The sequence below is a fragment of the Vespula vulgaris genome, chromosome 8, assembly GCF_905475345.1.
Source record: "Vespula vulgaris chromosome 8, iyVesVulg1.1, whole genome shotgun sequence".
NCBI classification, from domain to species: domain Eukaryota; kingdom Metazoa; phylum Arthropoda; class Insecta; order Hymenoptera; family Vespidae; genus Vespula; species Vespula vulgaris.
In genome coordinates, this window is record NC_066593.1 from 512,692 (window position 1) to 540,591 (window position 27,900).

Genomic DNA, 27,900 nt, shown 5'->3' on the forward strand with positions numbered 1-27,900 from the left:
CTAGATAGATATTGTTTACGAAAAGTAACATCACATACTTCGTAGAAAACAAGGAGATACAAGATCAAGAGAGGGTCCTCGTTCTAGTCTTAATGTCACTTACGAATAATTCTTGGTTAAATAAATCTAGAAAACTGTAAAAACGTAAGAAATTTATAAGTAATTCTTTTGAACGATATAATTTTATAACAATGAAAGATTTAATATCTTCATCGGTTTTTTTTTCCAATCGAAAATGTTTTCTACGATTTAAAAATTGGCGCCATCATAAAGTCATCTGCATAACTTTATCACTGTTCTATACATTCTCTCAAGGAAAACGTCAAAAGTGTTACGAAGAGAAAATCTTGACTGATCTTTTGATGGTTAGTCTTGATCTTAATTGACTAGTTTCGATAGTGATTATACGTGTATCGTATAGATGCACGCTCTCAGCTGCTCCTAGTAAATCGTGTATATTGTACATACTACGTCTGACTGTGCGAAATTTCAAAGCTTCAGGATTTATTTATAGTATAAGTACCATGTCGTGTCGATACAAACCTCGTGGACCTCTTCTACGTTGGACCATGTTATTCGCCTTCTGATTCAGCACAATTACAGACGTTTCATTTATAACGCATAATACGTTTTAGTAGTCGATGCGGTGAACGAGACAAGGAACATTTAATATATTACTTTATATTTCATTCTGTTTTTTTTTTTTCCCCATTATTGGTGCAGTAATCGGAGATAAATAATGAGGAAGTTACGATCGAGTATTTTTCATGACATTTACAATCAGCCATATGATGAGTATTCCAGACATAAGTTATACTCTAGCAGCAAAGGTAATTTGATTAAATATCTTTCGTTTAATGAGAAAATATTTTTAAGATATCCTGTGACAAGATTGAGTAGAATTTCATGCAAATAGATGCTAATATGTACAAATTTTTTTTTTTTGTTCCAATATACTAATCAATATTTTTTCATCGTTTTATTTCTCTAAGATGTTAATCATATTTTGTATTACAGCTAGTTTGCAACTTATACAACGCATGTCATTATTGAAAAGATTAAAAGTTCATAATGGTTGTGTAAATTCCATATGCTGGAATAATACAGGTGATTTAATATTGTCTGGTAGCGACGATCAACATCTTGTTCTTACCAATATTTATAATTATCAGGTATGTCTCTGTGATATCATAATTTCATATTTGAATATACTTCTTTTTTTTTTTAAGTTTTGACTCATTTAAATGTGGCCTACTTTTCTTGACTGGTCTATCGCTATTTCTATGTATCTATTTGAAGCCGATATATATAAGTGGATTAAGGAAGCAGTTTAATATGATGCATTGAAATTTTGTAAATTCCTTTTGTTTCCCCATATATTTCTAGACCTTGTTAATCACACAGTGCCAAGATTATTTTTAACTTTACCCTTGAAAATGTTAGAACAGTAAGAATGTCATATTTATATATAATATACAATTCTCTAGTTTCTTTAATGAAATTAAACTTAATCAATATATTTTATAAAATGATATATAAGAGTTTTATTTATATCTGTATATTTTCTTTTTTTGTGGGATTTAATCCACTTATCTAGATACTATCTATTGTGACGATTTTGATATTATTCAGTGATTATAGTATACAAAAGATAAAAATACCATTTCTATATTATTTTTCTTCTTAAAGGAAATACTTTTGATAATTAATTTAAGTCAAGGTCCAACATTGACATAGTCAAAAATGCGATAGGCTTGCCAACTGAATGGAAACTTTTCAATGTACTTTAATCAATGCTATTTTAGTCTTGCATTGTCATCAATCTAGAATTGTATATGTAATTACCAACTTATAAGGCTAATATTATTACTAAGATTCTAATTTCTTAGGACATTCATGTATCTTATTGTAAGGTATGAATGATCGTGTGATATCTAATTGAAAGTATATAATGCTGATTGCAGGTTTTAACCGATCATAAAACAAGTCACAGAGCTAATATATTCAGTGCCAAATTTTTGCCAAATAGCGGCGACCACCGTATAGTTTCGTGTAGCGGCGATGGCATTATTTTGTATACGGGTAAATATTTATTTGTAAAACTATTAAAATAATTTATGTCAAGCAATTTATATACGTTAAGTAAAATTTAATATCTGAAATAATGCTCTATCGTTTGACAGATTTAATGAGAAGAACAGAAACGTTTCATAATCAGTTTACGTGTCATAGCGGTACTACGTATGAAGTAGCCACGATACCGGGTGAACCTCATAGTTTCTTAAGTTGCGGGGAAGATGGAACTGTGAGATGGTTTGATCTCAGAGTAAAGGAAAAATGTAATATCGCGAGATGCAGAGAGGTAAAACAATATATTAGACTAAGCTATAAATAAGATCTACAAGGAATGAAATATGCCTTGATTTTATAGGATGTATTAATTTCATGCCAAAGAGCTGTAACTGCTTTATCTGTTAATCCTGTAATGCCTCATCAAATTGCAATTGGTTGTTCGGATAGTACCGTTAGAACGTTCGACAGAAGAATACTTGGAACGCAGGCTACAGGTAATCTCAACATATTAAACATAATTTTTTGTATAAATATATTACTGAATACACGTGTTGCGTATTATAGGTTGGACAGATAACAGTGGATCGGTAAGACCGCTATGCAGTTTTACAGTGCCGGAATTCGATGGAAATTCTTACAGGATAACATCCTTAAGTTACAGTCCAGACGGACAAGACGTTCTTGTCAGTTATAGTAGTGATCACTTATATTTATTTAGCATGAAGGTATTTATATAGTCTATCGAAGTTTTGTCAACGCTAAATGAAATTGCGAGATAAAATTTTTGCATTATTATTTTGTTTTCAGGACCAAGGTAATGTACATTTAAGAAAAGATATACAAATGGGCAAGGGTAAAGGTAAAAAACATCCATTGAGATCTCCTCAACCTGTACGCCGGTTGAGATTAAGAGGAGATTGGTCGGATACAGGACCCGATGCACGTCCCGAACGAGAAGGAGGTCGACGTAGTGGAACAGGTAAATCATCATGATCTTATTATTTGACAAGGAATAAGTAACATCTTATTGACATCTTATATCTTATAGAAATTGCTCAAGCTAGGCCAGTTTTACATACTTCATTGATGCAGAGAATGACGGATGTCCTTAGCAGAATGTTAAACGATCCAGCTACTCGTGCGGCCTTAAGTGGAGGCGGAGAAGACAGTTTGGAAGGTGTTATAGATCAACAAGAAAGTAATCAGCGTAGTAACGATAATAGCACGGCGTCAAATGCAGATGCGAATCGTGAACAGCAACAAATAGAAACAGAAACGGACAATGATGTACAAGTACAAGAAAATACATCGTCCCTTGATCAATCTGAAAATCCAAATAATGATGAAATAAGAAACGTAGTCAGAAATAACTCTGTACCATCAAACGATGCTCAAGTTTCTTGTGATTTGGCAATTCAAAGTTCATCCGTTTCAACAAATAATTTTAATACAGAAGAACCAATAAACAATGATTTGGATGATGTCCAAGTGACGGAAAGTCAAACTAATTTGTTAGAATCAAATAATACGTCTACTAATTCTGCGGAAACTAGAAGTAGCGATGGAGAATGTGATACCGAGGGAGAAAGTAGCAACGCTGAGACGAGTTGTCATACGGATATGGCTTCTAAAAGAGAAGAAAATATGATGGAAAATCTACAGGATAGATTAACGACAATGAGAGACGGATTTTTAGAAAGGTAATTTAACAATCTTTTACCCGTAATAAAAAGTATTTAGAAAATGGTATATGCTATCTAATATCAAATACCACGTACAGGCATGGAAGTGAACCAGCTGTTAGTCTAACGTATTCCGATAAAAGTTCGACTAGGGCTACTATATCCTTGGGTGTTGCGGATGAAGTTATTCGGGATAGCTATCACGCAGGTACATTTTCCAAAATTCTTTCTATTTCTATTCGATCTAACAATTTAAACACTTTTTGTTATTATTTCTTAGGACCATCTGGAAGTCAAAGTACTGAACGTCTTGATCCAGGTCCAAGTAATAGTTATAAAAAACGTATGTTATATAGAAGCGTTCAAGAAAGTAAGTACGTGCGATATTGCATCGCATTATAGTTCAGAAAGTTTAATATCTGTTATCTCTTTTCTCTATAGAGAGTGATGACAGTGCTTATATTGATAGTGATGACGAAGATATACCATCTCATCATAGGTGAGCAAAAAGCAAAGTGTCAATGAATATTATCATCCTTGGTGATTGTAACAAACATCAAGATATGGATGCACACATGATGATATATGAAAATATTTTCGTTAGATTGGTCCATCCAGTTGAAGCTGAAATGGACGAAGCTATTGCAAATGCTCGTACGTCGCAAGGCCAAGAATCATTCGATGAGACGTACTTGACAGAACTTTGTGTTAAACAAAAATATATGGGACATCGAAATGCCAGGTATGAATTATATCTCATTGTTAAATATTAATGAGAATTTGGGACATGCACGTATAAATGATGTCAAGCAGGTATATTGAAACGTGTCGTTCGTTGAATAAAATTGAAATTCAAACTGCATCGATAATATCAATAATTATAATAATAACAAACAAATAAAAAAAAAATATATATATAGGAGAGATGCAAAGTGTTAAATATATACGTATATCTTGTGATCGTAAACTTAACATCTTTGTCAAAGATTTGCAAAAGTGATTAATGAGAAATTAGATAATAGATAAATTTCGTGATCATAAATTATTTAATAATAGTAACAATCATTATAAAGATCTTCATTAAAACCAAATCTCTTCGGCGAATTTGGATGTTGTCATATCGATAACCGTATCCCCTCCTCCTACATTCGTGTGTATTACATTATATATTGATTATTTTCTAAGATTTAATCGGAAGCCAAATTATTGACGTATCATGTTCCGAAAAAGCCTCCGAGCGGACTGGGCTATGTCTCATAGGCCCATTAAAATTTCTGATCAGTTGTCCTTCCCTGGTTTGACTCTAGTTTCTTTAGGACCATGATCAAAGAAGCCAATTTCTGGGGCAACGACTTCGTCATGTCAGGTAGTGATTGTGGACACGTATTTGTGTGGGAAAGAGACACTGCAAAATTATGTATGTTGCTCGAAGCCGATCAACATGTTGTTAATTGTCTCCAACCACATCCTTACCTACCAATGTTGGCTACATCAGGAATTGATTATGATGTTAAATTGTGGGCACCCATCAACGAAGAGTCGAGTTTTAACGAGAAATTTGCGGAAGACGTAAGTCACTATTCGGTTTCGTAATTCTACTACTCGTAATAATATATTAATTTCGTTGTTACAATTTTCAGTTGAAGAAGAGAAATGCTGTTATGCTGGAAGAAACCAAAGATACGATTACAGTACCTGCCGTTTTTATGATCAGAATGTTGGCATGCTTGAATCAGATACGCAGAGGTAGTGAAAATTTATGACAGTATACTGAAGGGCTTTTTTAATTAGGCCATTGTATCTCATAAGTTACAAATATTTTTCATTCGTATGTTTTATTATCTTTTTGGTCCGTTGTATTGACGCATCAATGCACTCCTATTATTTTGAAACCAATGCTTGTAGCATAGGCGCTTTTTGTTGACTTTTGAACCTTTTTTCTCATCGTACAGGAATAAATTTAATGCATATTCTACACGTAAATAAAGAAAATTATATAAATATAAATATATATGTATACACACATATATATGAATGTTACATATCAGATTGGCGAAAAAATGATGAAAAATTGAAAATTCAAACTTTTCTAAAATACCAACTATGTCGATGTATTATAAGATGTAATTGGCTGATGATATAGCATTTTTAAAGCTGTAGTAAAAGAAAATAAAGATTATGATATAATACAGACGAACTGTATTCAATATGATAATTAGAGAATGTGCATTTTGGAAGCAATTATAGTAACAATTGGACGCAAGGACACCTAATATAATTTTGATTATAGAGAGTGAACAAAATCAAGCCCCTGTTTAAAATTAATAAATGATAGTCGTGTTTGAAGAAGTCTGATTTAATCTGGACAAGAAGCATATATTAAGAGAAAAATTGTTTAACACGATTACGTGAAAAGTTTTTGGACGGAGAACTATGAAATTAGAATGAATGCAAGAAGCATTCGAGTCTCTCAATAGAATTGCGATTATTTTGTAGGTCGCGGTCGCAGCCGAAGGAGGAGCGGAGACGAGAATGACGAATTGCGAGGCGGATAATACGTTTTCAACGATCTCACAAGTTAAAATTATAAATTGAAGCCTAAGGTAACGGTGGTATCTATGTATATAGAACATTTATATTTTTCGGCCTTTTAGAATATCAAATTCAGAAGAAAACCGAAGAAAAATACGTGAAGAATTCGATAGTGATGTTAAATTTCGAACTTTTCGTAAAGTTTCCGAATAAAAATCCAACGAGATTAAGAAAAAAGAAAGGAAGTAATATGGCAGAAATATTTCAGATCTATTTCTTTCTGGTAACACGTTACATTTATATGATAAAATTCTTAGTATATAATACCTGTAATACTCATTAATACGAATTAAGAATTATTTGAGGTAGAGTTTGTGCCTGAACTAAAATTTATTCATTTATTTAGTACATTTAACATATTCGCTATTAACGTTAAGAATGTTTTTATCTGATGCATGAGACTTATTGTTCCTACGTACTCATTGTTCAATAAATAGCGAAGATAATTAACGGAAGGATTAGTTGCAAAGTTAAATTCTTAACGTAGTACTTTGATAGCGAATGTGTTGAAGGATTCTTCGTCGACGATACGTTTATTGTATTTATAATAACGCTCTATTTACCATTTCGTCGTACGTCATTAATTCGGTTGTTAATATCGGGTGTTATTAGTACCGTATAATTGTGTTTTCTTTTGCCTTTTAGCCTTATTGAAGCAAGAATAGCATTTACGATGACTAAAAGACGTTGATCTGCTGTGTTGGAACGTAATAAACAAAATTCTTTGTATATGCTTGACGAATAACATAAATGTAGGTAAACATACGTTGTACGAGGAGATACAACGATAAACTAGAGCGGATCTGGGCACGGAAGTTTATTTTGGAATCTTATCATCCGATCCCGCCACCATCCACTCCGTTCAATCGAGCAAGACAAGGATTTTATTCGTAATATTTTTTTCTATCTTCTTCTTTTTCTATATCGCTCAACCTATCATCCACCTCATGTTTCGGAGAACGAAGTTCGATCATACGTAATTATTCATCGTGTAATAAACTATTTCGAAATGTAAATGAAATCGAAGATCGGTAAGCTAAGTTATAAGATTTAGATAAAGTTTTTATCCGTGGCCAGGTCTGGACTAGAAAGAAGAATGTTCTAACTTAAACGTAACGTAGGTACATACAATAACCGTGCAATAAGAAAATCGATATATAAATATATAGGTATATATTTAAATATATTATATATGTGTATATATATATATATATACACATGCTTTTTCTGGTTGTTAAAAAGATACACAAGTAGGATGGCAAAATTTTCGAAAGGATTTTCTCTGTTTAACATTTATATAAAGAAAAAGGAAGCTCGATAATATTGTTGAAAATTACAATTAGAAATAAGAGAAATGCAATGTAACCGTGATTGTCCATCTAGTCCAATGGGACAAAACGAACAATCAGGCGTGCCTTAAAATGGCAAAAAAGCCCACGCGTCTCGGCTTCTTTTGCAAACACAAAAAAAAAGAGAGAGAAAAGAAATAAATAAAAAGAAAAGAAATGGGTTCATGTTCGCGGCAAGTAAGCCTTAAAAATTATGGTAGCAATCCAATTGCGCTTCCACCTTTTAACGATAACACCACGTAAAGGTAGTTTGTTTAGCCGTGTATTAAATAACGAGCATTATATAATTACGGATCCAATGTATGTTCCGTAAATTAAATTGATTTTATAAAAGAAATATTATATTGAAAATGGTACAAGAATAGAAAGAAAGAGCATCGTTCGCGATTGAAATTTTGTAATGCATGCGGCACAACGAAGAAAGAAAAATTATGAAAAATCTTATATAACGTATAATGTGTAAACGGTTTGTTCCTTTTCTTTTTTTCTTTTTTCTTTTTTTTTTTGCAATAAAAGTTTAAAACAATTTACCTTTCCGTTGTTACTTCACGTACGATTCTTCTGCTTTTCAAAAGCGCCGTAATATTTGGTCGATTTTCACGATAGTAACGCGACAATCGAAATGAGAGAGTTTCGATTTATCGATTATAAGCTAAAGCCAGCCAGGGGGTTGGCGCGCAATACAAAATGTCGGCAGTATTTCACGGAGATGTATTTCTTTCCTTTTTATTTCTCTTAACATGGGGGACAAAAATTTTTGTAATCAATCGCTTATCCGCTTACCGTAAATCCATAATATCTGTAATAATAAATAGATTATATTAAATATACCGATGAGAGAAGATTTAATAATTAACTTTTAGTATTGGCGTTTCCTCGAGATTATACATATACGGTGCCTCGGTTCTTTCGATCGTTCGAAGACGAAGATTTTTCATCGAACGTGTTATTTCTCTCTCTCTCTCTCTTTCTCTCATACACACGTACACAGAGACACTCACACGTACGCATGTTACTTCTTTCTTCTTCTTCCTTTCTCGTACACTTTTCTCGAGCCGAATGAGACTATCTACGTATTAGAATTTGAACGAAAAACAATTTTTACTTTAAAATTTTCTAATAAATCTTTTTTTCTCGTACGCGTAAGACCACGTACATAAATACACACACACACACACACACACACATACTTACTTTCCCTTTCTTTTTCTTTCGAAAAATGGCCGTTACTCACAAATTATTATTTTCCATCAATAGCGATACGTAATGATCGCAATAATAATCGTGACGATTGTAACGATGTCGACGGTAATAATAATAATAATAATAATATAACAATAACAATAGTAATAATAATAATAATAATAATCATTCTATTACGATAATCAATCTTAATGATTATTAGAATCTATAAAGACGTTAATCGGAGCACAGCTCGGCTTTTATCACGAGCCATATATTATTTTTCATTAATGCGGTTTACGTAAAGAGAAAGAGTCGATTCAAGCCTCGAGAATTTTTTTTCTTTCTTAATCAAAGTCTAATATACTTACATATTTATATTCTATTGAATTAATAAGTTACTCGAGTCAAGAGTTTTTCTACCATTTTTTATAGACTCTATCCCTTTTTCTCATTCGTTTTTCTTTCGAAAATTCACTTTCGAAACTCCTTAGCGAGCAAAAATTAATCTAATTGGCCAGCCAATTGTAAATGCATGTACAAAAGCAAAACTGTTTTCAAATGCGAGTCGAGTTGAAAATATTAAGTTTATTTCTACTCATCGTAGAAAGAAAAGTTTTAATGAAAATAAACGCTAAAACATTTCATAAAAGTATAATTACATAGTGTAACAATGAAAGTTCCGTGTGCGAGAACAAAGCTTTTCTTCTTTCGCTCACCAAGTCGTTTTCATTTCGTATAGTTAATTTCGTTTTATATATATATATATATATATATATATATATATATATACATACACACACATACATATATATATACTATAAATATACGTATGTATATGCTACTTGGAATAACACGCACACACTCGTAATGAAACGCAATACACTTACACCAAAAACATACTTATCATCGATCCATTGATCGTAACGATTTTTTTTTGGGCTATCCAGATCTAATATCGGTAGCTTACGCATATGCACACATACACACATACACACACACAGGACACACATATACACATGCACACATACACACATATATATGCATTTTTCGTACCGACATGAGAGCATGACGAGAAACACCGATACAGAATAAGGGATTGTTCTTCTTAGTTTCTTTTTTTTTCTTTTCTTTATTTTATTTTTTTTTTTTTTTATTATATCGTTTTCATATTCGCTAGGCGAATTAGATAATAGGCACCGTAGGAACGTTACGAAGATAGAACATCGAGGAAGCGCGCCATTAAGAGAATTTCAACGAGACGTGGATAAGATCGTTTAAGAAGTCGTACGATAAGAACGTAGGTATTATAGATATTCTTCGTTCGTTTATAAGGAAACGATAGAAGGAAAGAAAACAAAACAAAACAAAAGGGAAAGGAAAGAAAACATAAACAAGAAACAAACTTCTTTCGATCAATCACACACACGTTCGTTCGCGAAAGTATCATCGGCCAATCGCGTTGATTCTGCGAGGGACAAGTGTAAATACGAGTCTCGACGTTTTGCGACGATGATAGATTGGAAGAAAGTAAACGAAAATTAATATTTATACATACACATATATATATATATATATATATATATATATATATATATATATATTCAAAAAACAAAAAGGAAAAGGAAAAGAAAATACTAGAAAAGAAAAAAAAAGAAAAGATTCTAATACGGAATGTGTACGATCTGCTAAGAGCCTGTAACTTCGACGAAATCATTCCTTTTTATTTTATTTTATTTTATTTTATTTTGTTTTATTTTATTTATTTATTTTGTTTTTTTTTTTTGCTTTTTTCTTTTTTTCATACTTTCTAAGGTTAAGGATAATTATTGAAAAAGTCATCGAAACGTTTAGGATGATACGAAGAAGTCTGACAAGTGTCGAGAAATCTTCGAATCTAAAAGAGCTAAATATTCTCTCTCTCTCTCTCTCTCTCTTTCTCTCTCTCTCTCTCTCTCTCTCTCTCTCTCTGTTTCTCTAATTATTCTTACTTTCCTTCGTAAATATTTTGATCGTATATACGATAGAATTCGAACAAAAGATTCACGCAGCTTTCATTTTTCTAATTTCAACTCGTCGTCGTTGTCGTCGTCGTCGTCGTCGTTGTTGTCGTCCTCGTCGTCATCGTCGTCCTTGTGCAATTAACGAAATATCTCTGCAAAAGTCAGTCCATGACCCTTCCGGAAAGCGGATGCGTTTAACTTATGCGATATTTTCAAAGAGACTTTTCCTTTTTAACAAGAGAAATAAGAAAAAAGAAAACGGAAAATAAACACAACACCAAGAAAAAAAATAAAAAAATAACAAAACAATAGGTAAAAATATATGTATGTAACAAACGAGACGGCGGTGGCACATGCGCTAGAGAGCCCGTGCGTGTGCATCGAAGTTTTATTTCGAATGAAATATAATTATCTAAAACGGATATATTAAGCTTAGAGTTCGTCTAATACGTTCGCTTTAAGGATTTGTAATTTTATAAATGTCTGTGTGTGTGTGTGTGTATGTGTGCGCGTGTGTGTGCATTTGTGTATACGTGTTTCAATAAAGACATCGTTTATAACGTTATTAATTTAAACCTGCTCGTATTCTAGTTGGACAAAAAAGAAGGTAAAAAAAAAAAGAAAACGAGAAATCGTCATCTTAGCTCTGTTATATCTGTACGCATTTTTCTTTTCTTTTTTTGGAATTACTATAATTCGATTAGTTTTAATATTAGTTAGTGGTTCTTCATTTTTAACTTCATCTTTTTTTTCTTTTGCGGTAGTGATAAATAGTAATTGCAATAGTCGTTAACGTTAATGATAATCGTATAATAACAATAATAATAATAATAATAATAATAATAAAACAATAAATCGTTTTATACAACAATCACACGTAGAAGCGACGAATTAGAATAGTAGAAATAACTATCCCTTATAATTATAATTATAATTTAATTTAATTTAATTTAATTTAATTAATTTAATTTAGTGTTTATATTTATATTTATACTTATATTTATATATATATATATGTATATATAAATATGTATATGTATATATATATATATATTTATATATAGTATCTGTAATATATTAAATCGTATCTGCATCTGTATCAATACAGGTACATACGCATAGGTACGTGCGCGCGCGTGCCACCGTACGTGAATGCGCGCCTGAGCGCGTGCGCATACGCACGTAATCCTTTCCAATAGATCAGATCTTCTTCGAAGCAGACATAAATCGAGTCCCTATGAGATTAGCTTGTCAAATGAAATCTAGTAACGCTATCTTTCGACTTGCTATCTTATTCTTTTCATATTTTTTGAAATCGATGAAGTAAGTTAATCGGAAAGAGTTACTTGCATGTAGGAAAGAAAAAGAGAAAAAAGAAAAAATTCCCACCTCCCCAGCCAACCATCAAGAAAAAGAGAAAATAGAAAAAGAAAGCGAGTAACGAAAAGAAGATAATGATGCCATAACGATTATCTTAATCGGCGAGATATGCTCCGTGTCTCTTTTCACGCGCTTTCAATGACACGCTGCGTACGTACACGCTCACATTCGAATACACGCGCGCATGCATTCATATATGTATGTCTCTTACAACATATATTTATTCATCGTTATAAACTCGAACCGATGATCGGAGGCAATCTCGTAGAACGAATACGTATTATATAAAAATGGCTTCTCATTCTTCTGCGTGTAATTACGGAATAACGAGAGAGAGGGCAAAAAGTAGTTCGCATCTTTTCGTAACACGAATTTATAATAAGTTTCACAAAAATTGGAACTTTAGTTAATAGTCGATGCTAGTTTACTGTAACCAACCATTTTTTTCTTTCTTTTTCTCTCTTTTTTTTAAATCCTTTTTTCCCCCCTTTTTTCTTTCTTTTTAAGTCTTAAAACGTTGACTCCAATCATCCGCTAGTTCGTACCGAAACACTCTGCATATATACATGCATACATACACACGTACATATATGTATATTCTTTGCGCACATCGAAAATCCGCATAATTATGTACGTGCGCGCGCGTGTATGTGTGTATAACAAGATGACAAAAAAATGTTCCTCCTAGTTTTCGTAGATGGAAATTCTCTGCTATACGCATAAGTTGAATATAATATATATATATATAATATATAGTATACAATATATGTGCACACATATATTGATTTACTTTCTTCCTATATATGCACACATATGTATATATTATATACGTGTTTTTAAGAGGATGTACGAATGTGTAGAAAGATTCATCATATTAATGATTTAATTGGACAAAAAGGTTTTTTTTTTCTTCTTTAATCGCAATCGATTTAACTTCGTTTCATTTCCTCTCCTTCTTATTTGTTGTTTTTTCTTCTTTTTTCTCTTTTTGTTTCTTCTTTTTTTTTTTCCTCTTCGATTAAACTCGCTCGTCGCGCTGCGACTTTTGTCCGTTTCGTCAGACTTTAAGTCCGTTTCGAATATGCCCATTGCCCATATATTTAACACTAATAATATGCGAAGAGAGAGACACACGACAGTGAGCGTGAATCGATCATAATTACATGTTCTTTTCTTTTCTTTCTATTTATCTGATATCTCTTCGTGATTACTTAACTCCGATAAGAATGCAAATATATATTTGCCTTCCTTCGTCTTATCTTTTGTTTTTTTCCTTTCCTCTTTCATTTCATTTCATTTCGTTTCGTCATTCGTTTCGGTCCATTTCGTTTCATTTCATTTCATTTCGTTTCGTTTCGTTTCGTTTCGTTTCATTTCATTTCATCTGCGTGCATTCGCGAATCGAGAAAGCAATCGACAAATGAAAATAATCAAATGACGAGAAGTCTAGATGAGATATATGAATTTGGCAAAGTTATCAAGTTTTCTCGTTTTTTTTTTTCTTTGTTTCTTCTTCTTCTTGTTTTTTTTTCTTTTTTTTTCTGTTTCACTTAACGTCAATCGCCAAATGCTTTCTCGCGTCGATAAGATTGAAACTTTTATATTTGATTGTACGCGTGCCCCTCGAGAGAATACGAGTTGCGTAAGCGATGCAGATGAATTTCCTTTTAAAAAATAATTTATATCTTCGCATTTTCAACGCTTTCAACGAGTGATTCTAAGGAAGACGATTCGCGTTTTCGTATCAGATTTATCGAATGTAATCGGACTGTAATTTGATCTTCACGAAGAAGAACTCGTATCACCGTGATATTTCGAAAATGGTTTGTAAGAACGATCGTTTCGGCGTTCGGCGAAGATAGACAGCATATTTTTTGAAAGATCGATCTGCAAGGCGTCGGAATACGGAGGCACGCGTTCGTTCTATAAGAGACGAAGGAAAAGAAGAAGTAAAAGCTTGGACATGGAAGAAATGCTCTGTACAATGGCTAACAATGGCTAAACAAAAGGGTTTGCCGTAGACGGCGGCGAATTCCGCGGCCGCAAAAGGTCTCTGCTTCGTCTGTCCTTTCTTTCCTTCTGTTTTTTTTTCTTTTTCTTTCTTTCTTCTTCTTCTTCTTTTTTTTTAATATAACTTATTTCGCACGCAACATCGACTCCGTCATGTCCGTTTCTTTTTTCTTTTTTTTAATTCATTTTTTCCTCTCTTTTCTTTTCTTTTCTTTTTTTTTTTTTTTATTCCTTATATTATATTTCCAGATTACATTATTAGATTCTCATTGATTGCATCGAGGAATGTCTGACTTATAGCTGACATTCCAAAGAAATCACCTCTTTGCTAGACTCTGGAATTTTTTCAACGATAAAATCGAACCAACTTCCTTGTCCGTCCATTTCGAGGTGAAGAAAATTCGTTAGGAGGAAAGTGCGAAGGAAGACAATAGATATGTAGGGATCTTGTTGTTATTCTTTAACATACGATGAGGAATTTTCCCTATATAAGATTATCGGATGCTTCCGTTATTATCCGACGAGACCTTCGGCGACTACTATATGTCTTCTTCCGTTCGTTTTCTTGAGACTGAGGCACGTGACGCAATGCACGCGGAATTCCTTACAATAAATTAGACATTTCCTTATATGTTTGTTTTTATTTACTCATTTTTTTTTTGTCGCGCTTAGTACTAATTAACTTCTCGCGAATTATATCCTGCTGATTTCTTTCTCTCTGCATTTCCTCTCTTTTTTTTTCTTTTTGAAACCATTCCATCATCGCGCTATGTCCGTGTCTCTGGCCGCTCATGAACGCTCTTTGCGTTCGCTCGATATTCTCTCTCTCTCTCTCTCTCTCTCTCCACCTCCCTCCCCTTTCTCTCTCTCTCTCTCTCTCTCTCCACCTCCCTTCCATTCTCTCTCTTTCTATCCCTCTATCTTCTTAAATATATTTATATATATGTATATAGTTTGTGCATATACATATATATATATGTCTCTTTTCTTCTCTCGTGCTTCTTTCTAATCCGGATGATGCAACGTTGCGTTGTTGGTATGTTGCGGAGCGACGAACAACAGCATCCCGGCTTGATGCTAATATAATATTCAGACGGTTTATTTGTGACTGAAGGAGAACGACGTTGGCCCCGTCACCGCGCTCCGATGAAAATGCACGTTCTGCCACTTGTTATCCCTCTTGTGCCAGACGCGGCTCTCTTCGCTTTGGTGAGTGTGTGCTACCCCTTGCCTAGGACCAATCATTCATACGTATCATTAATAAAAGTGATTGTTCAACGTATCTGTTGTAGGAATTGCGTGCAAATATAATATCGACAGATATCGTCGTATTATCTAAGACAGGGTTTAAACGTTCGAATTGGTAATCACTTACTTGTCCATATACTGTGTGAGCCTGACGTAAGCGATACACGCAGCATCCTCACCGAGCAAGTGCACGTGTGGATTCAGGATCGTCGTGTTGACGGCCTTGCAGTTCTTCCCGAGGACCGCTTCGTTGTTGTTAAAAATGAATTTTTGGTTATTCGCATGCGATCGATCGAAATCAAGGGTTTATAATCAACGCATTTTCCAACATAAAAACTAACAAAGGGAAAGGTATTAGTAGGAGAGATAAGAAGAGAAAAAGATATATATCCGACGTGCAAGCTTCTCTCTTTCTTTTTTTTTTTTTTTCAAAGACGAAGTTTTGCAGATCTAAGCAGTACGAATACGTCGAGTTCGGTCGATATGTTTAACAGGAATATTCTACTTGTTATATTTCAATTCACTTACGAAATTGATCGTAATGAAAAAATATATAGGTATGTACCGAGATAAGCGTATTCGTCATGCATAATTAAAGAAGATAAAGTGCAATAACAAGCCGCGTTGAGGGTACGTAATGAACGTTGGATTTTCAGATAGATATACATAGAGGTACATACATACATGCATACGTGGCATCGACTTTGCGACGGTGGTCCCAAGTGTAAAAAAAAAGAAGAAAAAAGAGAAAAAAAAAAACAAAAAAAATTTACATCGAATTTGCATTTTTTCTCGCGGCTGAAACGAGCGTACATCCTCCGATCGTGCTCTGGCTGCGTAAAACGTGCACTATAAAGGCAAAAACGAAAGGTCCCCCTACCCCTTCTCGGGAATGGAAAGTAAAGTTCCAACGTAATTAGAATAATAGGTGCTCTCGCAGCCGGTAACACGTCGGCAACGAACCGACAGGAAAATCGGAGTATGGTTTGGGAGGCTGTGGCGAATGGAAGCGATACGCAAATCAGTCGTAATTACCATTATCAAAGTAAAATTTGTGGAAATCCATTCCCTCGACTAAATTACCTAGAGCCTCTGGCTCAAATGCGGTCAAGTGTGGATCACAGATTTTCCTGAAACATCGAAAGTGAATTTTAATTCGTCGATGGTATTCTTTTAAAACTTTATAACCAAGTTCGAATCGAGTTACTCACGTGTAACCCTCGAAGTCACCGGTACTGATACTCTCGATCAATTGCTCCGTCATTTTGATGATCTCTTGACGACGTGCTGGAATCGTTAACGAATAACATATATGAGATTGAGAACACGATTTGATAAATGGGAATCCCGATCTGGGCAAATTATTACCGACACATTTTTACGTTACAACAGTTAACATGCAAGAATCTTTATCAACGTCTACATCCTACGTCTGTGGCTTGTGCGCCTTTCTACGTTTGCAACTAACTCTTTTCTGCTTTATATTAATAATCGTCGTGGTTCTGATTCCTCGATCACATTTTTATTTTTTCTTCTACTCATTTATTCACTTATTTATTCAATTTCTTTTTTTCTTTTTTTGCTTCAACCTCGAACGACAGATTCCTTTTGTTCCGAATAAAAACGCCAAGCTGAAATGAACATTTTACCGTGATGCAGTTATGTTCTGTGTATTTGTACAAATGTACGAACGGAACGTTGAACGATCGACAAAAACTTTTTCGTGCGAGTACAAAGTTTCGTGTCATTCTCTTTTCTGCTATCCCATGTTTCCTAATCATCCCCTTCCCCCATTCACCCCGTTCTTCAGGATGTTCAAAAAAATTTGCTCTGTAAGTATAATTAGTTATTGGCCATTACTTCTAGAAAGAAATCCGCGCTTTTTACGACTCGTTATCGTCTAAAGGATACGTTCGCATGCATGAAAAGGAAATGACCTTTTTATGGATTTTATACAACATCTGACAAAATAAAGATATTTTCGTTTCCTAATTGATCTGATTCCTCGTCAAACGATCAGGATTTTCTTATTAGGTTCTTTCTCCTTTCTTTTTTCTTTTTTTTTTACATATTTACAAATATACATATATATATATATACAACGCGAGATAAGTGGGGTGATCACAAGTACGCAAAATTTCGAAAACGTTCATACATTGCGGCGTCTGACTTGTTTCGACAATCGAACGACGAAGGGATCTTTTTTCTTTACTGCCACGACCACCACTACCAGCCTATTTGTAGCTCTCTACTGCGTCTACTACTGTTCTGCTGTAAATTACGTAACTGTTTTACGCTATACTACGTACCAGCATTTTCTCTCGAATAAGAACTGATTGTTGTGCCCGATTCCGAGCAACCTTTATCGTTTCAATATTTTCTTTTCCTTGTTTTCTTTCTTTGCACACACACACGCATAATTTTTTTATTCCTTTTTTTTTATTCGTCTACGACAACTTGGGTCCCGAACTGTTTTTGCTCGGACTCGAGGTAGTCGTAAGAACAGTCTATCCAAAATTCTAATGAATACTTTGATGAACGTTACCGAGAACGAACGTTTGTTTGTTTTTCTTTTTCTTTCGGTATTTTTTTTTTTTTTTTGATTGTAACAAACGACCCGTAGGCGTAATTCGAACGTCGAAAGTCTTTATACGATGATCGATACTCTTTTATTTGTAAGAAAACGTCCGTTCTCGGTACGTTTATGTACATACGAAATTATGAGCGACATATCGACGATCCGATCGGGCATTGATGCAGCATTATGAGTCGACGTGCACAGCGAGGAGGTTATCGCGTACGCACGAACGGCGCATAAGTACGACGATAATCGTCGATCTAAATTATCTATTCCTTCTGACCGATCGTCATCGATGTGAAAATTTCGACTTTGTCGCTTCTACGAGTAGAAATTTCCAATAAATGTAATTTTTTGTCAATACAACTATGTCTTCTATAATATACTATGTACAACGCTTATGCGTCCCGTAAGTTCGTTTGCCATAACCTCGACCATGTTTGGCCTTCCATATTTGCAAGATAAATACGCTTTCGAAACAACAACAACAAAACGGAGAAAGTAAAAAAAAAAAAAAAAAAGAAAGGGAGAGAACGTACACCGAGAGATAAGATCGAAAAATCAATCGCATGTTTTTATCGAAACAAAACAGAAATAATATCTACGATACGGCGTGCACGTTCCCACCATTTTTCAATCTCAATCATATTTTCTTTTTTTCCCTTATTCCTGCGTGAGAGAATGTTTTTTTGTAGGCTGAACGAACTTACGACGGAATTACAGACTTTACCTGAGCACTGGGAGTTCGTCGAAAGCTGGCTGCAGGTCTTGATAGGACACACGATTCTTATGTCTACAAGCAATATATTATACACCTCGTTCGTAATTAAATCCGGCATGGAGATTCTTAAGGCATAAAAAAAAAAAAGCTGTTGCGTAGGCGCCGAAGAGGATTAAATTGTGCGACGACGCAAACAACTAATCTTATCGTTTATCTAGATTCCTACGTGGTTGCGTACTTACTCACGTACGTACGTAATAGCTACGTATTATACGCAGCTATAATTTTTCCATGATACTTCTATTCTATATTTTATCTTAACACATCGCCGAACTTAATCCTCGCGAGAGCGATAATCGTTTAGAGGATCAACCGTCTCCTTTCTCTCCATCCTGTTTCGTTCCTCTTCGTTTTCGTTTCTTCGTTCCATTCCCCCTCCTCCCGCCCCGCCCCAACGTAAACTCTCTTCTCCCTCCCCCCCCCTCCTCTCTCACCCCATCTTTCCCTCTCTCTTTCCTCTTCGTTTTGATTGGCTTCACGATCTATGACGGAGCAGCCCACCGTTCGAGAAATCATTTTGGTCCTGATCGTCCTCGCGTCGAGGTGGAAATGAGAAATCGATGGTACGTATTGTATATGTACTTGGAAAAAAAACTTTTCGACGAGAAGTATTTCGATTTGTCGTTTATCTCACTATTGGAATATATTAAATTATCCGAACGTAAACAAGACGTAGCACAGTTTACTTTCTACTAAATAGAGCTGTGACTAGCGAGCGTAATCGCGCGAACACTACTATTTACAAAGGGAAGCATTCGTTGTTTCATCATTCTTTTGCTTTGATTTTCGTAAATAATATATGTATTTATTAAAGACGTTTCTTTGCATATCTACACAGAGGACACATGTACATGTATATACGCGTAGCCTTCGACGTGGAAAGCTCCGTAAATAAAATTTCTATGGGACGTTCACTCGTCAAGCTATGGTCAACCTTCTACGTGTTCTACGCGCTTATTATTAGAATAGTGATATTTCGAAAAAGAAGTAACTATGTATATACACACATACGAATATATGTACGTATAGTACATGTATGGATATAGAAATTTGACGCACCGTCTCCGTACTCGTACCCCGGTAGTATGCGTGCTGCACGCACACTGCGTGTTTGTCATCGTCACACGAAATGGCGACGAAAGTAATTCTTTCGAGGACAACGTCGGCAATATTCGTGCGAGACGAATTGGATTTTATACTTTGAACGTTTCTGCTTTTTCTTTTCTTTATTTCTTTTTTTTCTAAGGCTTTCTCGTTTTTCCTTTTTAGAGAGAGAAAAGAAGAATTGACGTAAAGAACTTTTTTGCGACATTTCGATAAGGTACTTTTTGTGCATCTGATGTACGAGTTTGTACGGATCAGTGTACGTATGAACGAGTCGGTTATCCCTCAAACGGTCGGTCTGATCGTCGTATTAAGACCGCGATTTAGCCAAGAAGAAGAAGAAGAAAAAAAGGAAAAAAAAAGAAAGAAAAACAGAAAGGAAAAGTGAAGCGAAAATAAAAGAAACGAGAAAACATCGTGTCTCGATTCGATCACAACAAGTTACACCGCCTAAAGCACGGCTTCTCCTGTTTTCCACTGGCTTTTTTTTTATCTTGAAGAATTTTAGGACTCTCCTCGATGATTTTCTTCTTACCGTCGTCGCGCTCGCCGTCGCAATTCGTAATGGGACGATGCGCGTTCTGCGCTGGACCACCACCACCGACGGCCGCTCGGCGAACGTCTCGTTCTGATGTGTTCGTCAAGATGGCACAGGTTTCGGGACACGTAACACACGACACACACACACAGAGAGAGAGAGAGAGAGAGAGAGCGAGAGCATGCAGAGAAAAAATATAGAGACTCACGTATTATCGAAGGGTGCCATGTAGGACCGGAAGGACCGAGATACGTCAAGGGTAGCTTCGGGTTAAGAGGAAGGCGAGAGGATCTTTTCTTTTTCGGTTTCTTTTTTTCTGATTTCTTTTCGCGAATATAGATCCGTCGAAAAAGTTGCTACGAGTTCTAGAAAGATTTTTTTTTAGAAAAACGAACGGCGTCCCGAATTCTATGCGAACGATAGCTTTCGAAAATAACATTACTTCGTATTCGCGAGAAGCTGGGCGTATCCGTAGGATTTTCGAAAGGGAAGGTCGGAAGGGTGGGAGGAGGGAGAGGTCGATAAAGAGGTCGTTTCATACTACAGACCGGTGGCCGAGGAGTCATGGCGTCGCGACGGCACCCCCGTCGGCGCGTTGTTGGCGTTGCTGAGGTAAACCGTGGCCGTTGAGGAGGGCGACGCCCCGGTTTGACTGTTCTGGCTGTTGCCGCTCGAACTGCTCGAACCGCTGCCCACGCTTCCTGTGCTGCCAGCTAGTCATGCAACCAATCCAACCAAAAAACAAAAGAAAATACGAGCTAGTTTCAGCCATCGTACAAAAGCGAAAATCCAAGAAATGTAGACGAATAAGGAGAAGAGAAATAAAAAGGAGGGGTGTCGTATGCGAATGCGAGTAAGAGAGAACGAAATGGATCAACGGACGACGCTACGTCACGTTCTTTTCTTTTTTCCTTTCTTTTCTCTCTGCTCCAGTCCTTCCGTACTTCTCGCGCGTTCGAACAAAACGAAGAGAGGAATGGATGTATTAGAAATTTATCGGAGAAATACGTCGAACGATACGATACACATACGTTGGTAAAAGTGTTAACAAAAAGGAAAGTACGATTACGTATGTCGACGAATCAAGGATGCCAAGTGTATCATTCTTACGATTAATTACCATATATACCAGACAGTGCACGAAAGCGGACAGTACCGAGGATCGAGAGTTTGCGAGTTTGCGAGTATGGGGTACGTCGTGATAAGGTGAGTGTGCTCGAGTGGTTCGCGACAAAGGACGGGTACCATCTACGTAGACACTACGGTGCGTAGAAACTTGTTTGTGCGCTTCGAAGCTTGGACTCGACGATGAAAACGAACGATGCGTGCGCGCATGGACATAATTAGAAATTAGTGGAATAACGTAAGGTCCAATGTCTACTTACTTTCTTTGGTCCGTCGCTCGAAATTGAGTCGAGTCGTATTTCGGATGAGAGAAGTAACGACGAAGGAAAAGAAAAAGAAGAAGAAGAAGAAAAAAAAGAGAAACGAAAATAAAGAAATAAACAAAAGAAAAGGAAAAAACAAACTCGTCGCTAGATTCGATCTAAGGGCGATGATTCGAACAACGTGAAAAACCAAGTCATGCTTCGATTCTAAAAGGGATGTGCTTTAAAAAGGTCAGACACGAAACCATCTTCTTACCATGAATTCTCTACGACGTCCATAAACGTGAGGAGGAGCGAGCCGTGGCGTAGCCTAATGCGACATATTCATCGTCGCCATTTCGCAAGCGACGTTCGTCATCTTTTATCCTACAATAATTCTGAAACGTTACGCCACGACGTGGAACGTACGTACTCGGGTATATCTCTAAAACATCGGGAACAAACCTCTTCGTTCGCCGACGTTATCGAGGTTTTCCTTCTAACGCGCTCGTAAAATACGAAACTATCCTAACGCTTAGGGTCTAATGAACACAACTTAAAAGCTACGTCGCTAGGACTAATTTTCAAAGGTAAATTATAGTAAAACTCTATTATCGTGCGATATGAAAGGAGGCTGTCCTAAAGTAGGTCTTTGATCCGTTCGCACAATAGAGGGATAAAGTCGGTTCCTCTCTCTCCGACGCATTTTCTTATCGCATTGTCGCGAGTCTTCCGTTTAACCGGAGACAAAGGAGAAATTTCACAGAGGAAAAATGACATTTTCGTTCGATACCCCGGAAAGATATTTCTAGCCACGTGGATAGCACAACACACTCGACGTCACACGCATTTACCTTGCGCTCCCTGAAGGAGTACAGCGGCTAATCCGAGAGGACTGGCCGTGGCCTGTACTTGAGCCTGACCCGTCGGCTGACTCGTCGCTTGACCAGTCACTTGACTCGAACCAACTTGGCTCTGATTTAGAATTTGTGCCTGCGCTTGGCCCTGACTGGTAGTAGGTTGCTTGTTGAGGAGACCGCACGTAGTGCTATCTACCAAGGAGAAAAGTGCGCCTCCTGGATTGCTCGGCGTTACACCACCGCCGGAACTCGATCCTTCGTTGGAAGAGACCAGAAATATATCGTTCTAGAATTTGAGGACGTATTCGAAGAAGAACGTGCCAAAGCAGGGAAACAACGACTCGGACGGAGTTAACTCGGGTCGATCAGGCGCGTCTCATAAGGCGCGTTTCGATCGCTGACAATGGGAGAGGATAGATTTTAAAGCATTTCAATCGAGAACGTTAGTTTGATCACTGGATTATTCCTTTTCCGTTAGACGTCGACTTTCCTTTGTCCATTTCGGACGTCAAACGAAAATAGCTTGTGTTTCGAAGGAGAAGACGAGGCTTTCGATTCGACGTGCGTAAGATCAAATAATATTTTACTATTAGAATTCGTTCGTGCCAGTTTAGAACGGTACTGTGTGCCAAAACCACTAAAGATCGGCTGGACGCGATCTAGATTCTCTCTCGCTTACGACCTTGTACGCAGAGAAATAGACAAAAAGCGTTCTTGAAATAGATCGTAAATCGAGTATGTACTACCTATACCGCGAGTCGTTCGCTCGGTTCGAAACGAGTTTCTCAAAGTACACTCGGGGAAGAGATCTAATCGGTCGGATGTTCTCGCTCGCTGATTTTCTTCCTCGAAAATCGTCCTTGCGTCCGATCAAATACTTTCCAATTCGATTATGGTTGACACTGACTATCTCTCTCTCCCTCTCCCTCCCTCTCCCCCCCCCCTCTCTCTCTTTCTCTCTTCCCCTCACGAGTCTTTGAAGATAAACGTAGTCTCGGCGGTCAACGCGAATAAATAAAGTTTCTAGCCATCGTACAATGACTTTAGGATTAAGGAACCTTTCTACAAATTGAAACGTCAGTCGAAGCAAACAAGCCGAAGACGTTTTCCTCGAAAGGAGAAGGACGTCGACGTCGAGAGAGAGAGGACGCAAGGGATTTGTTCGTTTGTCGAGATTTCGATCGATCGGAATCAAAAATCGATGCTTCCTCGATATCTGGATTGGATCGAGCGAGAAAAGGACCCACCGTGATTGTTGCCCTGTTTCGACGAGCTCGCCGTGCCAACTATCGTCGACATTTTCGATTATCCTCGAAGCAACATCTCGAGAATTTGTATTCGAGATAGATCCGAGAGAACGACTACAAAACGATTCGTGATTGATTAAGGAACGGTACGCGAGGTTTAACGATTTAATACCGATTTATACGTACTTTTCAAACGCATAAGTACCGAGTAGAACGCGAGTTGCTCTATCCAACGAACTACGCGGACTGCTCCGGTTCTATTTTCAAGATGTAATGCCAAGAGGACAGACAGGTCTGTCCGTCTACGTGTTACGGACCCGGCGCATTGGCGCCTTAAGTTCGAAGACACTTGCTTCGAACGAGCGTGACATTCTACAAATGCGTTACGGATTTCTCAGACAAGATAAAAAAAAAAAATGAAGAAGAAAAAAAAAACATTCTTTTTCTAAATCAGACGCAATTCCTCGAACCATTTTCCGATATTCAATTTTATTCGTTCGTTTTCTCTTTTTCTTTTTTCTCTTTAATTGTAAGAAAAAAAGAAATTAGAGTCCTCCTTCTTCTTCGTTAGAACCCGTTAAGATTCGAGTCTTTGTTAGTTCGGACGAAGGGACACACGACACATTAAGTTGCTCGTGCAAAAGATTCGAATGTTTTAAGTAAAAAATTAATCGCGGATACGTTTAGAGGGACCATCGGTCGAGCGAGCATAAACGATTAGTCCGTTTTTTGAAAGGAGCGTATAAGAGATAGAGATAGAAGAAAAAAAATAGAGAGAGAGAGAGAGAGAAAGAGAGAGAAAGATAGATAGATACAGAGAGAGGAGTCTGGAAAGACGGTCGATCCACCGCACGATTTAGCGGATAAGCTGGAACAAACAGGGTGCAACAAAAGCTCGATTTGGAAGCTCGACGCAAAATTTTTCTATATATCTATACATATGCACACACACATATATATATACATATATATATATGTATGTATGTATGTATGTACGTATGTATATAGAAAAAATATAGGCGAAAAAAATAGAAGAAAAAAATAAACGTTCGTCTCCAAAACGGACAACATTTTTTCGATATCAACCCTCGGCATCCCTTCGAAAGGAACAACTTTTTTTTCGATTACTTCTTTCCCTTTCCCAACGAGACGAGAGAGACAAAAAGAGAGAGAGAGAGAGAGAGAGAGAGACAGACAAATAGAGAGAGAGAGAGAGAGACAGAGAGAGAGAGAGAGAGATGATATCGAAATACGAAACGTTTGAAAAAATGATTTCGATGGCACGCTGAAACACTCCCGTTCCGCGTTTGTTTGTTTTTTTTTAATTATTTCTTTCTTTCATTTTTTTTCTCTTTTTTTTTTTAACCCAACATATATACATATATTATCACTATGAAATATAAATGTGCAATGGTGCGATCACTCGCTAGTGTGCCAACGTGCCGAAAACAAAAAAATTCATAAACGAGGTATACACGTGTTCGCGACGATCACTCGGGGAAGGCACGCACGTGTGTTACATTATATTATATATGTATGTATACATATATTATTCATTTGGATGCGCGTCTAATGATGTAGGATTAGTTAATTTATAGAAAATGAAATTGTCATTAAAATAGAAATTAGATGAATGGATGCGAATTGAGCGTCCCGTATGAAAAAAAAAAGAGAATGAATAAATAAAAAAAAAAAAAATAAAAATGTATTACGGGCTTATATAATACATAATAATATATAATTACACAATATGTATACACAAAAGAAGGACGTCGAAACGTTGATCACGTTTCTCGATCTTTCTTATTTTTTTGAATTATTTTACCTTCGGGTTCTTTGGCAATGACCGTGCTGCTCCGGTCGACGCCGCCCTTCTTATCCTCTGTACAACATACACACATACATCACCTATACGAATATGTGATAAAGATATCAATTACATAACGCATGTTTCTCTTTTTTTCTTTTTTTTCTTTCCTTATTTAACTGGACTATATATAGATACATATATATGTATATATATATATAAATAAATATATATATATATACACATACGTATCCATACATACATGTCTTTTCTATACTTATATACATATATCAGCCATGTCCTGCATATATTTTATTTTTCATTCGTTTGAGAATTAATTCTCGTTCTAGCATTATCAATTTTTAGACGAGAGTCGATGTTGATCTCTCTGAAAAAAATATACACGAATGGAAAAGAATTATAAAAATCATGACATTTTATCGTTTATTTTTCTTTAGCCTTTCTCAGAGAGACCAATCGATCGTCAAGCTTTTTAGCGACACTGATAACAAACAAACGGCGAGCGACAAGACCTTTTGTATTCAGTGCAATAGCTTTTCTTATCTCTTTTTTGTATGTAGACAAAAATGCATTGAAAATCTATGCGAGTGTTCGTATATATACGATACCGGCGAACGTAATACGCCGCTGCTTTTTTTTTCTTTCTATATCTTTTACTTGTCTCTTCTAGTTATTTTATCGTTTTTTTTTTTAAGTCTCAACATTTCTGAATATTTTTTTTATTTTCGGAAAGTAGGACTGATGCGAATGGGGACACGTGCGTTACGATCACGGTTTAGGCGTTATATATCAAAGGGGATTTGTCATTCGATGGACCAATTGGAAGAGTCGATTTGAGACTTATTACGTATATATATATACATATACTTATATATATATATATGTATATATATATATATAAAAGAAAGAAAAACCCATGGGAAAGTGCCGGAATGGTGCAGCGCACTTTTAGCGATCGTGCGGATCTCTCGATGCGTCATGAATAGATCATGACTCGAGCAGGTGGTGATTAAAAAAAAGAAGAAAAGAAGGGGAAAAAGAAGAAGAAGAAAAAACGTGCAAGACTTTCCATTCCTGATGTCGGTAATTACATGATTCTCGGTAATAAGAAGAAGAGATAGATTTCGAAACCACGTAAATTAATAAAGAACGAATGAACTTGATCATTTTGTTTTTCTTGTTTTTTTTTTTTTTCGTTATTTTGCTTCTTAAATAATAATATCAATTTTATGAAGTTCGCGTTTAACTAATTCGTATATAAGATTCGTTCCTTATTTATAACAAGTCAAAGTAATAACTTTCAACTTCCAATCGGTACCAAACGTGCACACATATCTACATATATAAATACATACATATATATACATACGTACATACATACATACATACACACTGACGACGACTGTTTGCAATAATAACAAAAGGAACGACGAAGAAAACGTTCTCGCTAAGGTCGATGCAAATTTTTGAATGGTCATTTAATATTGTATCAACAACGTATATATATATATATATATACATACATGTACATATATACACACACATATGTATACATATACACAGATATATATGTACATATATATATAAACACATACACACACATACACACATATGTTTATATATGTCTGTCTTTGTGTCTGTGTGAGTGTGTATATATATATATATATATATTTGCAGTAGGTAGCATTTGTAACACTTAAATGCAATATGTAGAGTACATAGTATACGACCCATTGGCAAGAGGTAATAACCAGAGCACAAGGCATCTCCTTTGGACATATGGACGTTTTAAATGGACGTGCAAATCGGTACAAAGCGCATGCATTGCTACGATCCATCGTCATAATTAGCGTACACTGGTTGACGGACGACAAAGCGGAACAGTTCGAGAGAAATGTGAGAGAGTAACGATTAAAAGGAACATTAAAAAACAAAAAAAAAAAAAAGAGAAAAGAAAATAGAAACGAGAGATCAAAGAGATCAAAAGAAAGCAGTCGAAAGGATGTACGATTTTTTTGGGTCGATCATTCCGTGTAGGGAATTTGGTGGCAGGTATTCATAAATCCATAACACCGAAT

At 35.9% G+C, this 27,900-nt stretch overlaps 2 protein-coding genes across 18 annotated transcripts in view; one reads left to right on the plus strand and one right to left on the minus strand.

Moving 5' to 3' along the window:
* The first annotated feature begins 5 nt into the window (after nucleotides 1-5).
* LOC127065871 (DDB1- and CUL4-associated factor 6-like) lies at nucleotides 6-10,496 on the plus strand. 5 transcript variants are annotated; one of them, XM_050998827.1, is made up of 16 exons: nucleotides 6-144; nucleotides 724-830; nucleotides 1,018-1,172; nucleotides 1,965-2,082; nucleotides 2,184-2,362; nucleotides 2,432-2,567; nucleotides 2,638-2,798; nucleotides 2,881-3,052; nucleotides 3,122-3,773; nucleotides 3,854-3,963; nucleotides 4,036-4,125; nucleotides 4,197-4,254; nucleotides 4,360-4,497; nucleotides 5,063-5,324; nucleotides 5,396-5,501; nucleotides 6,252-10,496. In XM_050998827.1, exons 2-16 carry the CDS (start codon nucleotides 740-742, stop codon nucleotides 6,308-6,310), a joined length of 2,487 nt encoding a protein of 828 aa, XP_050854784.1. In that variant the 5' UTR covers nucleotides 6-144; nucleotides 724-739; the 3' UTR covers nucleotides 6,311-10,496. The 5 variants fall into 5 exon arrangements, with proteins under 5 accessions (XP_050854784.1, XP_050854787.1, XP_050854783.1 ...); XM_050998828.1 differs by lacking the exon at nucleotides 6-144 and adding an exon at nucleotides 253-365; XM_050998830.1 differs by lacking the exon at nucleotides 6-144 and having other exon boundaries at nucleotides 233-830; nucleotides 4,036-4,098.
* A 3,229-nt stretch (nucleotides 10,497-13,725) lies between these two features.
* Nucleotides 13,726-27,900, minus strand: part of LOC127065873 (calcium/calmodulin-dependent protein kinase type II alpha chain) — a 64,908-nt gene continuing 50,733 nt past the window's right edge. For 2 of the 13 annotated variants that reach the window (XM_050998839.1, XM_050998838.1), the window contains exons 12-19: nucleotides 25,820-25,876; nucleotides 22,742-23,002; nucleotides 21,069-21,233; nucleotides 18,828-18,890; nucleotides 16,731-16,806; nucleotides 16,555-16,649; nucleotides 15,647-15,764; nucleotides 13,726-15,502 (exon numbers count right to left, since the gene is read on the minus strand). In XM_050998839.1, coding sequence (XP_050854796.1) covers nucleotides 15,370-15,502; nucleotides 15,647-15,764; nucleotides 16,555-16,649; nucleotides 16,731-16,806; nucleotides 18,828-18,890; nucleotides 21,069-21,233; nucleotides 22,742-23,002; nucleotides 25,820-25,876 — 968 coding nt within the window. In that variant the 3' untranslated portion in view covers nucleotides 13,726-15,369. Of the gene's footprint in view, nucleotides 15,503-15,646; nucleotides 15,765-16,554; nucleotides 16,650-16,730; nucleotides 16,807-18,827; nucleotides 18,891-19,300; nucleotides 20,611-21,068; nucleotides 21,234-22,741; nucleotides 23,003-25,819; nucleotides 25,877-27,900 lie in introns of those variants that run through there. The other 11 variants (XM_050998845.1, XM_050998844.1, XM_050998848.1 and 8 more) reach the window with 8 other exon arrangements.

Coding starts and splice junctions, on each gene's coding strand:
- LOC127065871 (XM_050998827.1), top strand. CDS start 740: ATGAGGAAGTTACGATCGAGTATTTTTCATGACATTTACAATCAGCCA. Junction 831..1,017: donor GTTATACTCTAGCAGCAAAG/GTAATTTGATTA, acceptor TTTGTATTACAG/CTAGTTTGCAACTTATACAA. Junction 4,255..4,359: donor GATATACCATCTCATCATAG/GTGAGCAAAAAG, acceptor TATTTTCGTTAG/ATTGGTCCATCCAGTTGAAG.